This window comes from Pundamilia nyererei, unplaced genomic scaffold, assembly GCF_000239375.1.
Source record: "Pundamilia nyererei isolate P.nyererei 1_Seehausen unplaced genomic scaffold, PunNye1.0 scaffold00132, whole genome shotgun sequence".
Lineage (NCBI taxonomy): Eukaryota > Metazoa > Chordata > Actinopteri > Cichliformes > Cichlidae > Pundamilia > Pundamilia nyererei.
The window spans coordinates 1,349,650-1,365,091 of NW_005187533.1; the positions used below are offsets into that span (position 1 = coordinate 1,349,650).

The following is a 15,442-nucleotide window of genomic DNA, read 5'->3' on the forward strand; positions in this document are numbered from 1 at the left end:
ACACACACACACAAGCGTGGATACATTCAGGCATGAAAGAGGTACACTTCACAGGCCTAGGTTTTCACAAAAAACTACACACATATGAATGATGTAAAAGTGCACTTACCAACAAACTCACAAAAACCCATGCACACAAAGTGTCTCTTTACCCCGTTTTGAGGCTGACGAGTGCATCCTGGACTCCAGTTTGGTGATACTTCACCATATACTGGTGCATGGCGGGATAGTTCTTCCTGATGTTTCTTTCAGTGGAACCATTTGGAACGGTCCCGAAGCGGAACGGAGGCGAATAAGCATATGGGTTCTGAAACTGTGATGAGAAGAACAATGGAGAAGGAAAAGGAAAAGCTGAGGTTACACATCTTCATTTGAATTTCTAAAAAAAAAAACCCACAACACTTCAAGAGCAACCCTTACTGAAGGAACCACTGGTGCCGTAGTTTCCCATCCACTCGCTGATTTTCTTTTCTTTTTAAATTCTCCCATCATTTCTCTCTGCCTCCTCCACAAACCCCCTCTCAGGTATAATCAGTGTATCAGAGTACAGGTCAAGAGTTTTGTCCAAGCGTGCTTGTAGCTGAGGTAAAAACCAACCCTCCAGCACTGTGGTAACAATCTGCCCTCGGTGCCAGAAGCAGACAAACCCTATCAATTACAAGTGTGTATTTATGAGCCTCACTCTAACCACATGCTGTGCTAGTTTGTGCGCCGACGGTTTCAGTCCATATTATTAAAGCGGTTCTCAGAAACATAACACTGCATGTCATCTCAAACGCTTACAGGCTTACTTTACTTTGCTTTAACGTATTCATACAACACATGATTGACTCCACTTGTAGGCTGCTACTGGAGGATTTCATTAGCAGATTATTAGCATTCCTGTTGTTTTCTCTGTCTGTTCAACATACACAAAACTCATCTGCTTGATTGTTTGCAAAAACGATGCACTGTTTGCTTGCATCAAAAACTAATCTGCATAATATATTTGAGCATATTTCTAAGCGTTTATACATGCTGCATCTGACGGCACATATATGTGTCTCTGCTGTGTAATCAGGTCAGGGTGAGCGTGAGCGCGTGTCGACAAGTCAAACTGCGCTGTGCATACGAGTGCGCATTCATATGTTAGTGGAGATGTCACACAGTGTGTTTGTCAGCATGACAAGCAACAGCCCTTAGGAGACATTCTCTCCTCCCACAGTCCTTGCTATTGTTTACTTCTCCTTCTTCATCTTTTCTTCATTTGTGCCTTTCTTAAGGTTAAATAGAAGCTTTTAGGTCAGGAGAGGGTAAATGTCCCAGGAGGAGTGAGAGGGGGGTGACAGGGGCTGGTAGGGGTGTGGTGGAGTGGCGGGTTGGGATTCAGACTTGAAAAGCACTCTTCTCTTGCTTGATAATTACCAGTGAAGGGCTTTTAAGAACTGCACCAGCTGCTGCTAACGAAAGCTTAATGCAGAGCTGACGACAAAATGAAGGAGCGGAGGCAGGAGAGGATTTGAGGCTAAGATAGGTGTAGATAAAAGAACTCACCGTCCTGCAACATAGCCACAACCAGATCGTGGGGATTGTTGTCCGTCAAGGCTTTCTGGCAAGATTTCCGGACGATTTTCTGATGCAGGGTTTCCAAAGACTATTTTTAAAAAAGCATGTATTCTCAACTTTCAAATACTGCCATGCTGTCAGAAACCTCCAGGTCTTACCAAATTATCCATAAGATGTACTTTAGCGTCTTTTCCTTGATACAGCAGTATACTTTTACTTGCAGGTTAGCTGCCAAAATCTGTTTGATTAGCTTTAAAAAGAGATCACAGTTTGGATCAAATATATGCAGGGTTGCGCAAACCCTGCACATTAAACTACATTTCAATACAATGCCATGGGGAAAGGAGAGCATCAGTAAGAGGTGAGCTTTGAGTGAAGTGAGTCATCTGGCCTAAATCTGGTAATGTGTGTAATGACTGTAATAATCACTAATCTAATTAAAATATGAAGGTTTCTCACAGGACAAAATCCAGTTACCTGGGTAAAAGACTCAAAACCCAGAGGAGAAATTTCTCTCAGCAGCCTGAGAACACTTTTCTCCTTATGTACTGTAAGTGCATGTAGGGTGTATAGGTGCTAATAATAGGTATTAAAATCAAAGTGATATGTAAAGGTATCACACAAATTATTCTTATTAACTAAGCTCAATGTCAAACGCCAACATCAAAAGCCTTAAATAATCTGTAATAAAACTGTGAACATATACAGTCAGGTCCATAAATTTTTGGACAGAGACCTTTTTTTTCTAATATTTGTTTTCTGTTCCACAATGAATTTTAAAAGAAACAACTCTGGTGCAGTTGAAGTGCAAACTTTAAGCTTTAATTCAGTGGGTTGAACAAAAAGACTGTATAAAAATGAGGAAGTAAAGCATTTTTTTAACACATTCTCTTCATTTCAGATGTTTTATTTTCTGTTTTTGCAGCTTAGTGATGGCTTGTTTCACCTGCATGGAGACCTCCACATAGTGTCTGTTCACAGCAAAATCTTCCTTTTATCTGTTGAATTGGTAATGACATAATGAAAGAATTGCCCACACCTGCCCATGAAACAGCCTTCGAGTCAATTGTCCAATTACTTTTGCTCATTTAAAAAAAAGGATGTCACATGAGCTAAAACTCCTAAACCCTTCATCCAATTTGAATGTGGATACTCTCAAATGAAAACTGAGAGTCTACACATTATGTCCATGTACGTTACATAACTATAATTGGAATATGTTTTATTAAATACGTAAAAACTTTCACCTTAAACAAGGCACAGGTTACATGTTTACAGACACTGGATGGCAATGTGAGTATCAGTTGACTCCACAAACCACAGAAAGGAGCAAACCTACAAACCTACGCAAGCTAAATGGAATAAAAACAAATAAAATAAAACACAATAAAATTATAGTAACTCTGTGCAACATATAAATATATTGCTTACAAATGTCTGTGGTTATCATGAAACCTTGATCGATCTCATTGCTTTTGCCATGTTTATTAACTCACCCTACTCCTTTATTTTCTTCTATTTTGTCCTGCAGGTCTTCTTTGGTCTGTTCTGCTTCTGCTTTCCCCTCCATCTCCTAATCACTATAAACTGACTGGTTCTTGTATAACGGTTTGTTACTTTACCTGAGCACTCAAAGGAGTTTATGCAACATGCTTCCTTCACTCATTCACAATTTTCTATGCTTAAGTGGTTCCTGCCGAACAGTCGGAGACATTCACACTCTGATGGATGTATTGGAGAGCAACTTGGGGTTAGTATCTTGCCCGAGGATATTTGGCATGCAGACGGATACATGTCTTACTATGTTTTTTTATTCTCTGTGTGTGTAAATATTATGCTATAAAACAGTGGAGATCATGACATGAACAAAATTATTCAGACTATTTGCAATGAACTTGCAACCTCGCTGCCTTTAAAATGGTTGAAGAGCAGATCTGCGATCACACCAGCCTTCAAAGCGACTTTGGTGCATCAAAATGCCAATAAATGGAATGACTTCAATTAACTGAGATAAACTGGCAAAAATCACAAATCTGTTCTGTTCATATTAAACAGAAATTTACATTAACAACTTACATTTGTTGTCTACTCAGAACCTCGTAGATTTGAAACAAAATGTTTGAATTATAGCAGGCACTGTGCAACCTTGCTTTTACGTAGAGTGAGGCACATTGCAGAAAAGTTGTACTCATTTATGAACTAGACTGCAATTATTTGCAAACCGTCACTAGTCTGTCTGAGAGTGATTGCAGTCAGACAGTCAATGTTTGGACGAAGGCTGCCTCCCACCAGGTGACCTCTGTAATTGCCATGCGATCAAAAGTGGTCGTATTGTGCCATCCTATTTTTAGTGACTGAGTCATTAGGGGTCTCCATGCTACATTTTCATGTCCCATTGCTTCCCAGCGTTTGTCTACATGTCTACAAATCTACATGTTTTGCTCATATGTGACTGTTTTTTTAACATTATTGAGATGTTTTAAATCTCTTCTAAGTAGATGCATGTGGAAAGTGCCAGAACCTAGTTATTTCTTTCATCATAATGCCGCTGAAAGCTACTACAGCTCCAACAACAGCAGCAGATTGTTTACATTTGAAATTTAAAGTCTGTAGGCTTCACAAAAAGCAATTTTATAATGCTGAGAAACCGAAACAAAACCGAAAAGCAGAGAAAGAGCAGCCAGATTTGCAAAGACAAATCCCCATGCACCATAAAACACCAAAGACCTGTTAACTGACTGCTCTCCACTTGTGCATGAAGCAGGCTGCTTAGAGAACAAGTTTAACAGCTCAGTAAACATCCATTGCTTTCTCTTCATCAATTATTAAAACAAATAAAAACAGCTCTTCCTGTCACCATTGACTGAAATGGACACAATGCACAAATACTGCAGCTTTAAGAAAGTGATATGTAAAAGACACTTTTTTAAAAACAAAAACAAAACGTTTTTTGAAGGCTTCAGTTAGTAGGAATTTAAAATTAAAACAATGTGACACAGCGATCGACCAGTCGTGCAGTTAATGTGTAATTTTAGGAGAAACACTTACATGTATTTACCAGTAATTTATTCTATTGTACTTCCCCACAGGTGTCTCACAGACCATTCTAAGAATTCTGTTAGTGACTAATGTAATCAACTTAAATTTATACTTGCATACAATTCTTAAAGCTCTCTATTCCTAGATTTGGCACAAACATCCACCAAATGTAATCTACAAAGTCTGTAAAATAATGCCTGTATAACTTATTATGATCTTTGAGCAATGCTAACAGCGATGCTAAAACAATCACTGGTTAAACTAGCTTCTACACTAGGGGTGGGTTTTGATTATCGATTTATCGATTAAAATCGATTCTAGCTTGGATAACGTGATATTGACTCAATAAAATCCAGAATCGATTTTTAAATATGAATGTATTTTGCACGAAACGCCAGAATCTCAGGTTAAACCTCACAAACTTTCAACAACCACCAAACAGCTAAAACAGTAAATGAGAGCAGGTACACGGATTCTGCACAAAGACGTAAAAGCAAAGCGTGGACCCGCCGACGGATCAGAATCAGTGAGATGTCGCTTTTCTCACCCGACGGCACGGACACAGGCGGGGCTGAAAGCCGACAGCTCGCTGATTCTGATGTTTCTGTGGGTCTGCGCTTTGTGTTTACGCCCTTTTTGAGCTGATTCTGAAGCTGCAGGTTTTTATCTCTCTCCAAAAAATATTGACCGAACCAGCAGCAAAAGAAGATCCAAACTTTGCTTCACATAAACATCGTCATGAATTCCCTCTGACCTTTCCTGTTTTGCTTCCACCACGATAAAATCACACTTCATGCAGACCTCTCTGTCTCTGTACTTCAAGAACAGTTTCCAATCTAAAAATCTCTGTTTTCTGCATTATTCATTTGCCAGGAAAATCTTCTTTCTTTTTATAGATAGAAAAATCAAAACGATTCTAGAAATCAGTGACGATACCCAGCCTATTCTACACTGCTGCCACTTTTCATTAGAAAGTGCAAAATCTTGTCCACTGCACATAGTTTGTGAGCACCATAAGTATATGGTAGAGATGAGCCTGTACATATATCACTACTATCAGTACTAACATTTCAGACTGAGTGGTAGTAAACTATTTGCTGCCTTTAAAGATCTGTCATCATCATTAGCTTAAATACATATTAGCTGTAACCACACCTACACGCACTGATATAACAAGACAGCGAAGGGGAGCTATCTGATTCACACCGCTGTCCATTACTAATATTCAACAGGAATGTATGCTATCACAGCTACAGCAAGCTAGCCAGAAAGCTAAAGGTAAAGCACCAAACTTAGGGATGGTAACTAACAACGGCAAAAGCCTGCTTTGGAAACTATGCCTATATTTCCCAAATGCATTGAGGGCAGTGATGCAATCTTAAACTTCATCTCGTTGAGCACTGATGCACCAGAGTGTTGTGTGTATGTGTGTGCACTTTTGTGAAGCACTTTGGTCCTACAACTTTTGGAAGAAAAAAATGTTACTTTTAGAAAAAAATGTGTTTGCCTCATCATATAAAATGATTATAATTGCATATTAAAGGAAATGGTTGTACCAAAGTATAAGAATTTACACTAGTGGTGTTACATCCTTCCCTCAGGTTGATAGGTACAGTAGAGTGCATCTGTTTGTGCCTGCTAACAGTCTAAACCCACCTTAAGTAAACTACACAAAACATGGCCCCGCACGAGGAATGCTTTTCATCATTTTGTCGGTCGCATTTGGCTCGATGGCCAGCCTCTCTCAGCATAACTGTCTAAACGGCCATTTGCCCTTCTTGTCTGTTTCCTTTCGTTCCCAACCCTCCCTGTCTTTCCACATATTCTATTTTCTCCCTCCTAATGCCTTTCTTCCCTTACCTCAGCCTTCAAACTGGCCCATATCTGTCTGCCTGTTGTCTTGTACCATCTTGTGTGTCTTGGCCTTTTGCTAGTCCTCAGTCTCTCTCCTGCCAATTGATGTACCTCTTACACCATCCCTCCCTCCCTCTCTCCGTCTGTTTGTTGTCAAAACCCTCTATGTCAGCCTTCTCTTGATAGTATCGCCTCTAATACATCTGTATTTCTGTCCTTGGAAGCACTCTGCTCTTTTGTCTAGCCTTCTCCAACCCTCCAATCTGTTTCACTACATTTGGCTTGACCTTTTCTTTTAATATCCCAGTCTTTCTGTTTGTTGCTGCATTTTTCTATATGCATGTCATTTTGATTCTGAGTGCATAAAACAGAGCCCATGTTAATTCATTCTGGAGCAACAGAACACAATTTCCAGCTGGATTTAAAACGGTAAAACTTGTACATTTGAATTCAGGTGACTGGAACTTTGTGAGAGGAACGGTAGTGCCACACGCAACAAAAACAGGTACTATGCTTAATTTTCCCCTTCATCCTATGATGATTTTCTAATCCTGTTGTATGATATAAAACTGAAGGCCTGCAAAAAACATATCATAAAACTACCTCATTCGTTCTTCGTTACCTTGTTGTCTGAAAGCCCGGTGACTTGGTCGACAAACTCCTCCTGAATCATGAAGGCGGCCAAGTTGGCAGTGTAGGAGGCCAAGAAGATGACAGCGAAGAAGGCCCATACTGACACTATGAACTTGCTGGTGGTTCCTTTTGGGTTTTGCACCGGCACAGAGTTGTTGAAGACCAGACCCCACAGCAACCACACTGCCTTGCCCATGGTGAAGGAAGGGCCGTGAGGGTCTGAAAACGAGGAAAGAGAGTGTGTGTGGGAAAGCGAGATGGATGGTATAAAATTAGAAAGAAAGAAAACAAATATTTCAAAATCTATTTGTAGAACAAGTGACATGCAATTTAAACTACCCAATATTAGAGCAGTGGACTTGTGCTTCTGTGTTAAATTTATGTCTTAGGTATATTGTAACCCTCCTGAAACCCTACGGCATAACTTGACGTGTACCTCCTTAGAAATGTGACTACACGCAGCAGCACCACAGCAACACAGGCATAAATGTTGGCATAGGCTAGAATCAGTGCAGAAGTCTAAATTAAGCTTTAGTGTCCGTACTCACCTTTTCCCTGTGCCAAGTTTCTGTTGAAGCCAAGAGGACTGATGTATTCGAACATGAAAACAGCCATTGCAGTCACCAGCAGGAGCATCACAAACATCATCACCCACACTGATGCACTGAATGGCTCTGTGAAAGAAAGAGAGAAAGTCAAGAGAACAGAGGTCGTGCTAATGCTTAGCTAATACTGCACTTTTTATAGCTTATCCGTCACTTTTTCTTATCATTTGCACACTCCTCGTCTTTCCACAAACTGAAGGAATAAACAGGTCAGAAATACCGTATGCACACACACACACATACTGAGGGAAGAACTCCATGTCCAAGCAGACCATTCTAAGTTCAGAAGCCCTACAGATCTCACCCCACCCACCTACCCCAAACCACTTGCATATATACTGGCGTTCCTCCTATTTGGCTGTGGAATAAGGGGTACAGTATAGAAAGCCCTGGTGTCAGCACTCCTGTCCTCCCTCTGAGCCCTTAACATTACTGCAGAGATTAAACTCTGCTCTAATGTATGGGAGAGCACTGCTGGCATAGGGCCGCACACCGGGATGTGTGCATTTGAGTGTGCATGTGCAGAGTGGCAAGCAGCCATTATGAGGTTTTCCTGCTAAGCCCTTATAATTTCCATTTTCACACCACTAACTGCATGCTTCCACGCATGTCAGCATGTGTACTTGCGTGTGCGTCCTTGCTGTGTGTGTTAGAGTTTCTCTTTTTCGTGGAAATTCCTGCAGCCAATTTGCATGTAAGCTTGTGTGTGCATTGGGTCAGTGGCATCGCGAACTGTTGTGGATGTCAATGTTAAAGCACTCTGCATCAAATGAACGTGACTGAGGAACCATAACGGGGATATCCGTGGTCTCTTAGGTTAAAATCCTGCGGTTAAGTGCCTCTCAGGTAAGTGAGAGTCGCTGTGGCAGGAAGCGGGCATTCAGCTAAATCCCTCAGATGAAAGAGCAAGTATTGACAGCTGTGTAACAGAAGTGAATTATGTTGTCAGTGCTGTATCTGAGGGAACACACACACACACACACTCAAAACAAACACCGTTCTATACTAACACAAACCAGAGAAGCAAACAAGACAGGTTTTCTTCTTGTTCTCTCCTCAGTCTAACAAGAGAAGAGCAGCTATTTGGTGACAATTACCAAGGAAGGCTGATGGGGACACAGTTCCATTGCTACGGGACACCATGACACTGATCCCAGTTTCCACGAACGGGACGGAGAAATCGATGACCTCAGAACGCTCCTCATTGATCGTCAGAGATCCGACGGCCATGACGGCTTTCTTATAGACCACCTTTTCAGGGTAGGGGGAGGAGGAGGGAGGAGAGCAGGGACATAAGAGGAATGATTGGGGAGAAAGGAAGAGAAAGTTACAATCTACTCATCCATTCATCCATCTGGATCCATTTCCACCCCAGCTGTCACAGGGTCAAAAGGTGGAGTACACCCTCAATAGCTATCACAGAGTAGAACAAATGTCTTCATTAGGCTAACTACATGTTGTCTCTTCCACCCAAAGTAAATGTTGACAAATCTGTGCACAAGAATGTAAAGATTACTGATTGCACATAAATAAAGTTTTTAATCTCATACTGAAATTTAATCAATGTAGCCAATATGTAAGCAGTAGTGCAAAATAGGATTAAAACAAATACAAATAACATTCAACCCAGAAAATGAATTAATTAAGCATTAAAAAATGCAAAGTTTATAGTCTTAAAATTAACTCTGAAACTTGGGTCTTCAGGTCTGAGTTGCTATAGTAACAGTTGTTTTTTGTTTTTGTTTTTTACACTCTGTGAACATTTGCTCTGGCGATATTTAAATTTATTTTGAAACATAAAAAAATTGGAAAAACTAAATGATCATTCTAACAGTCTGCTTTAAAAAAAAGCACATTTTAAATTGTTGGTCACCTTTTTTAGTTAAATCTGCCTTTGATTACAGATTACTTAAGATCAAACTTTCCAGTGGGCATCAGTTCTGAGGTTTGGTTGCTCACACATTTGTTGCCCTGCAATATTTACCTCCTGATCACACATAGGGGTCATTGTTGGCGAATCGCTAGTTCAGGGGCTTGCATGTTTAAATGTTGTGTTAGATTTAACGGGACTCAAACTCAAAAAAGTTCATCTGATCAGCAAGATATTTTTTGCAAATGTGAGATTCAAGAACTTTATTTACACCAGTTATACGCCAACGGATGCATCAGGGCAACTCATGGCTCAGTATCTTGCCCAAGAATAAGTTGACACGCCAACTGGAGATCGATCCAATTACGTTTTCACACAGGGCCAGGTAGGTTTGGATAGCTGTTTTCACTTCATTCAAATCATCATTAATCATCAATCTGCCTTTTGGATTTACTCGGGTTATCTTTGTCTAATTGAAATTTGTTTGATGATCTGCAACATCCAACATGCAACAAGTAACTGAAAGGAAATTTGGAATAAAAGAATGAAACACCTGTATGATATCATAAAAGGTATACCTGTGGGGTCAGCAGGTACCCCACTTAGAAGAACGAGGATGAACTTTAACCTTAATACATGTTTTCATCTGAAATGTATCACTTTGTATTAGCAAAGTGCTGCTCCATCAAAGCACATCTCCACAATGTGTGATGATCTTAGTTTCCAACAAGATGAGTAATACGGTAGTTGAATAACACAGGCACACTTATATATACACACACAAAAAGGCTCTTTTTACCTCTCCCACCATCCCATTCCAGACGTTGTTGATCTTCTTGCCATGCTTGCCATTGGTAACCAGGTACAGGTCATAGGTGAACTTCACATACTTGGCTATCTTTTTCAGAATGTCGATGCAGAAACCTTTACAGCACTTCTTGATATACGTCCCACCAGCCTCAGTCGTGTTGCTGCAGAAGCACAAAACACAAAGACCATCAGCAGATGATTAGTCTTTCGCTCGGTGTCAGCGGTGGGAAAAAAACAAATGGCATCAACGCTATGATTGAAGTAAACATTGACAGAACAAATACCAGCTCTTTGCATAGCCTGCAAATCCATTTTTACATCCACGTTTAGGTAGGGAACCCTCATTCATTCATTCATTAAAAAACAAAAGGAACATTGTTTGCTTCATTTTTTCCATCATGTTTGTTAAATTTGTGATTGCACCAGTGAACAAATATCACCCTGGGTCTTTTTCACCTTTAAGTTCAGGTCAATCTATTCAGGAATGACTGAAGATTAGAAAAATATGCTCCCTTTTCTCCCAACACCTCTCTGGAGAAGGAAATTTTGACGGCGCTGCATCTGCAAGCCTTGTACCATCTGTGTATATGAATTTGAGAGCAGAAGAGTTCACACACAAGAGCACATCAACTTTGAGCCACCTGGGAGTCTCATTTAACTTTTAGATGTGTGCTAATTAGAAGACGATAACCTCGTCCTTTACCGTAACAACAACCTGGGCAAAAACTTGACGGAAAGTAAGGAGGGGACCCCCGCGCATCAGGCTGTGACTCTGCAGTACCCTTCAGAGATGAAACTTTGTCACTTTTAAGTTATTCTGCAGCACCAGGAAAAAAGAGATAACATTTGCCAGTTTTTCGCAAACTCCCTCACTAGTCGCCATCGATCTGTCAAACAAATGTCTCCCCAAGTGGAATTCTTTCCTGTCTTTGAACTGGAAAGGCATTTACTTTCACAGTCTAACAGTTTCACACAAGAAAGGGGGAAAAAGAGCCAAGTGCCGATATGTCAGCAGTTATGAATGTCATTCTATGAAACCTGCAACTTTTGAACACCACACTGAAACACTAAACAACCTTTAATCCATCACAGAAGAAATAAAATAATGGGCTTGACTCCTTTTTAGTGTAAAATAATGTCTTTTCCTAATTGCATTTGCAGCTCTGTCGAATGCAATGTAACTTTTTATTTTGCTTTCCTGATCCACACATTTCAACAGTAGCTCAACAGTTTGGACACCAGTGGCAATGGAATAAAATCACAGAGTGGATGGACGGAGAAAAAGAGATACTGGCTTGAGGTTCTGTGGGTAATGTGGTATGAGCTTAGAAGCGCTAATTAACTTAGTCTTCTCCACAGAAGAGGTCACACTAGGCAGCGGCTGCACTGTACTCTTTGATATGTAAATTTCTTGTCTTTATTCCAAGCATGGCCGCTTTAAGCACAATATGCAATATATTCTTGTGATGTTGAAGTAAGAATGAAATTGTGGTAAATGTAATGCAACTACAAGGAACAGGTTGATGTTAGCCGAAACAAGGACAAATAACCCAAGTTTCTGGCAGATTCAGCTGGTGGGGAATGGTGGGAGCTGACAGAGTAAGCATATAGGCCAGAACTTAGCTGCATTCACAAACACGGCGTTCCCATTTAGGCAGGCCACTGTACAGATCAGGCAGTAAGAGCATGTGATGTTATGGAGGCTGTTTGTGAACTTGGCAGGCCAACTTGATATAGAAACACTACAGGGCCCGAGGGGTCTCCAGGGAGGAAAGTGTGGGTCTGTGTATGACTATGAGAGCGTTAGTGTAAGTATGGCTTGCTCTTAAGCCAGGCCTGGATGAGTGAATTTCTGGTTCTGCATGCATGGGTACTCCTTCAACCCCAATCCAACCCCCGTTCACCACTCCGGGTCTGCCTCTCTCCTTCCCTCCATCTATCCCACTTTCTCCAAATGGGCGCTTCGGATGCTTGAGTGGGAATTGCGCTGTGGGAGGCTAAAAAGCAGCATTGGCCTGTGAGTGAGTGGACATGTGGCCACAGAGAGCGTACGAGCTCGTAAATGTGTGTTTGTGTTCCTCCTTGGAGATGCTTTGCTCTCCGCCCCACTTCACAGTGTTTTCTGGATGTAAATCACTGTCAGCCACTTCCCTAAAACTATCGCCGCTTAATCAACTCTGTTTGTGTGACGCAAAAAGAGCTGCAGACATTACGCATTGAACGAGTGACACAAAGTGTGTAGACCTTTTTTTTCACACATACATTAAAGCCCTGAACTGTTCTAGACTCTGTGTGACATGTGACATGTGACATCGCAGATCTGTTTCCTTTGCCCAAATTGATCCAGTATTTAGCAACAAGAACATTGCTGATTGCTACATGTGAGAAAGGGCAACTCTGAAAAATGCCCAGACTTGATCTCCTAACATTTTCTGGTATTTCCATGTGGAAAAAATGAATATCTATAATAAATATCCATGAAAATGTACGTGATCCAGACATCATTTATTATTACGCTGATTCAGCACCACTCAAGTCACTCTGTGACATACACCCACAGTGTGTGTTTGCGCTCCAGGAATATAATATAACAAGGGGCTAGAGGTATTTTGGCGTTAGTGAAAAAAAAGAAGAAGCAAGAAATGGTATGGAAGGAAGTAAAATGCTGAGTTCAGCAGCCACCTCCATTTTCAGGAGGAAAGAAGCTGCTGCAAAGCCTGCACACTGCATCGCTTTCCGTGTTCGTGAGAGAAAGGGGAGAGCGAGACAGCATGCACTGACAGAGGAGCGCAGAGACGCTGTGGAAAATGAAATACGGATGATGTAAATTTATTACCTTCTGATTATCCAATACACTCTTATGAAACTTTCTTTTATGCAGTCCTTAGTTTTTCTTCTCATACAACAACATTACGTGTAAATCAGTTAGACTGCGAGTAGAGTGTATTTCAGACCATTTCACTGTGTTGTGCTTTTCCACAAGACAAGGTAAGGAGGAAGAGAGTGGGTGAGATGACTTAAGTGCAGCTTATTGTGTTGCAATAATAAGCATGTGTGCCATTACAGGACCGCTTTGTTAGATTAAGACTAGCTGTAACACACACTTACATTTTTGTGCCTTAGGTTTAGATGATTTTAATGGATGCATTTTCTTTTAACTTTCTTGTATACTTGAATATATATCATTGACATAGGCGGTAATACTGTATCTCGTTCTCATTTCCTTGTTTTGCTTATTACGGCTGCATTTACACTTGCATGATGGGTGTGTCCCTAGTAGGAGCAGGTATCGAGTTTTTTGAGGTGTGATATATACTGTAGGTATAACATATCTCAAAAATTAGATGTTCAGAGTGGCTACTTGTTGATGAGACCCAAATGTTTTGTATTTTGTAAGTTAGGACCATAAATTTGAAGACAATGACTAATTTCTTTGGTGTAGTTTTGCTTCTGTGCACCAAAATAGTGGATTTTAAATCAAAAGATCAAGACGTGACTGAAGTGCAGACTTTCTGCTTTCATTCAAGGGATTTAAGGGATTTAACAAAAGCAGTACATTAACTGTTTGGGATATTTTTTATACATAATGCCCTATTTCCAGAGGCTCAAAAATAATTGGACAATTGACTGACAGGCAGTTCCATTGCCAAGTGAGGCCTGTTCCCTCATTATTCCATGACAGCTGAGGTAGATATTCCAAGTGTTTAACTTGCGTTTTGGTTAGCTGATTGTTGGAATGCTTAATAAGAGTTCTTAAAATGAAACAACACCAATATTCTGGGCGACTATGGAGGACAACTAAGGTGAATGACTGCAGAATGTTTTTCTTTAGTTAAAAAAATCTGAACTTTAACAAATTAAAAAAAAACACACAATCAAACTAAGTCACAGATCCAAAAAACTACACAAACTGTATCCTTGTACAGATACTTGTGAACATAACTGCATTTCAGATGTCTGTTCATTCTGTTAACACAAAATTTAATCAAACATTTTTACACCAGTAATATTTGGTGATTCGCAGTGAAGCAGCTTTACTGCATTTGCTTACTTAGCTATCTAGCTAACACTGCAGCATGATAGATGGACAGATATCCCACTTACTCTTTGATATGCTTCCTACATGGCACAGAGTTCCTCATGCAGGTACCAGTGAGTCTTTCCACGTCCTCCACAATGACAAAGGGTTTCTCCTCTAAGGTGACGATGGACAGGTGGTTGTCATCAAGCTCAGCGTCACCAAAGGAGTTGAAACGTGGCCACACGGGGTACTTCAGTGTCAGACTACGATTGTCCAGTTTCCCCATCTGGTGAGAGAAGAGGAAAGTAGGAAACAAGATATAATAACTGGTGGCTAAAAATAGAACACCTGGCACATTTCCAATGGGCTACAATGTATTGCTTTTCAATTACTGAGTAGGCTGGAAGTCAATAGACTGATTGTTGTTTGGGTCACACTCATGGCCTCACATTTACCTCTAAACTATCACGCTGTTCTGTTGGAGATGGTTATAAGTACAAATGAAGTGAAAGCAGTGAAGAAATTGCAGTTGCGATTTAGTGACCATTATATACTTAACTTTCCTAATAACATACAGCAGAAATGAGAAAAAACAAAATAAAACAAAGGATTTTGTGGAAAAGCTGCAGCCAGCATATACTGTATGTTGCTCTTTGGCCACAGTAAATGCCTGTTTGAATGTAAGGTAAAGCACGGCATATTAAATGCATGGCCTGCAGGGTTGGATCACAAAATGCACACAGTGATATTGCTATGCATGCAAACCCATACAGAAACAGAGATTTAGTGTGACAGTATGACAGTTGGGACTCTGTTGATAATTCAAAAAGTTTTCAGAGCTGTGATGTCACAGTTTCCCCTATGGGCTATTTTTATCTTTACCTACTGACATCTCTCTGTAGATCTATGTGTGTGTGTGTTCGTACATAAAGTATACACACACACACACATATATATATATATATATAACACCCAGCACGCCCCTGCGGGCGGTTTATCCTTCAAGCTCGGGTCCTCTACCAGAGGCCTGGGAGCTTGAGGGTCCTGCGCAGTATCTTAGCTGTT

The 15,442-nt window shown here is 40.5% G+C and overlaps 1 protein-coding gene across 1 annotated transcript in view; it reads right to left on the reverse strand.

Moving 5' to 3' along the window:
• Positions 1 to 15,442, reverse strand: part of grin2aa (glutamate receptor, ionotropic, N-methyl D-aspartate 2A, a) — a 57,122-nt gene that overhangs the window by 18,895 nt on the left and 22,785 nt on the right. Inside the window, exons 5-10 of the mRNA XM_013913431.1 lie at positions 14,461 to 14,663; positions 10,346 to 10,517; positions 8,774 to 8,927; positions 7,620 to 7,745; positions 7,061 to 7,290; positions 153 to 313 (exon numbers count right to left, since the gene is read on the reverse strand). Of these exons, the coding sequence (XP_013768885.1) occupies positions 153 to 313; positions 7,061 to 7,290; positions 7,620 to 7,745; positions 8,774 to 8,927; positions 10,346 to 10,517; positions 14,461 to 14,663 (1,046 nt within the window). The remainder of the gene's footprint in view (positions 1 to 152; positions 314 to 7,060; positions 7,291 to 7,619; positions 7,746 to 8,773; positions 8,928 to 10,345; positions 10,518 to 14,460; positions 14,664 to 15,442) is intronic.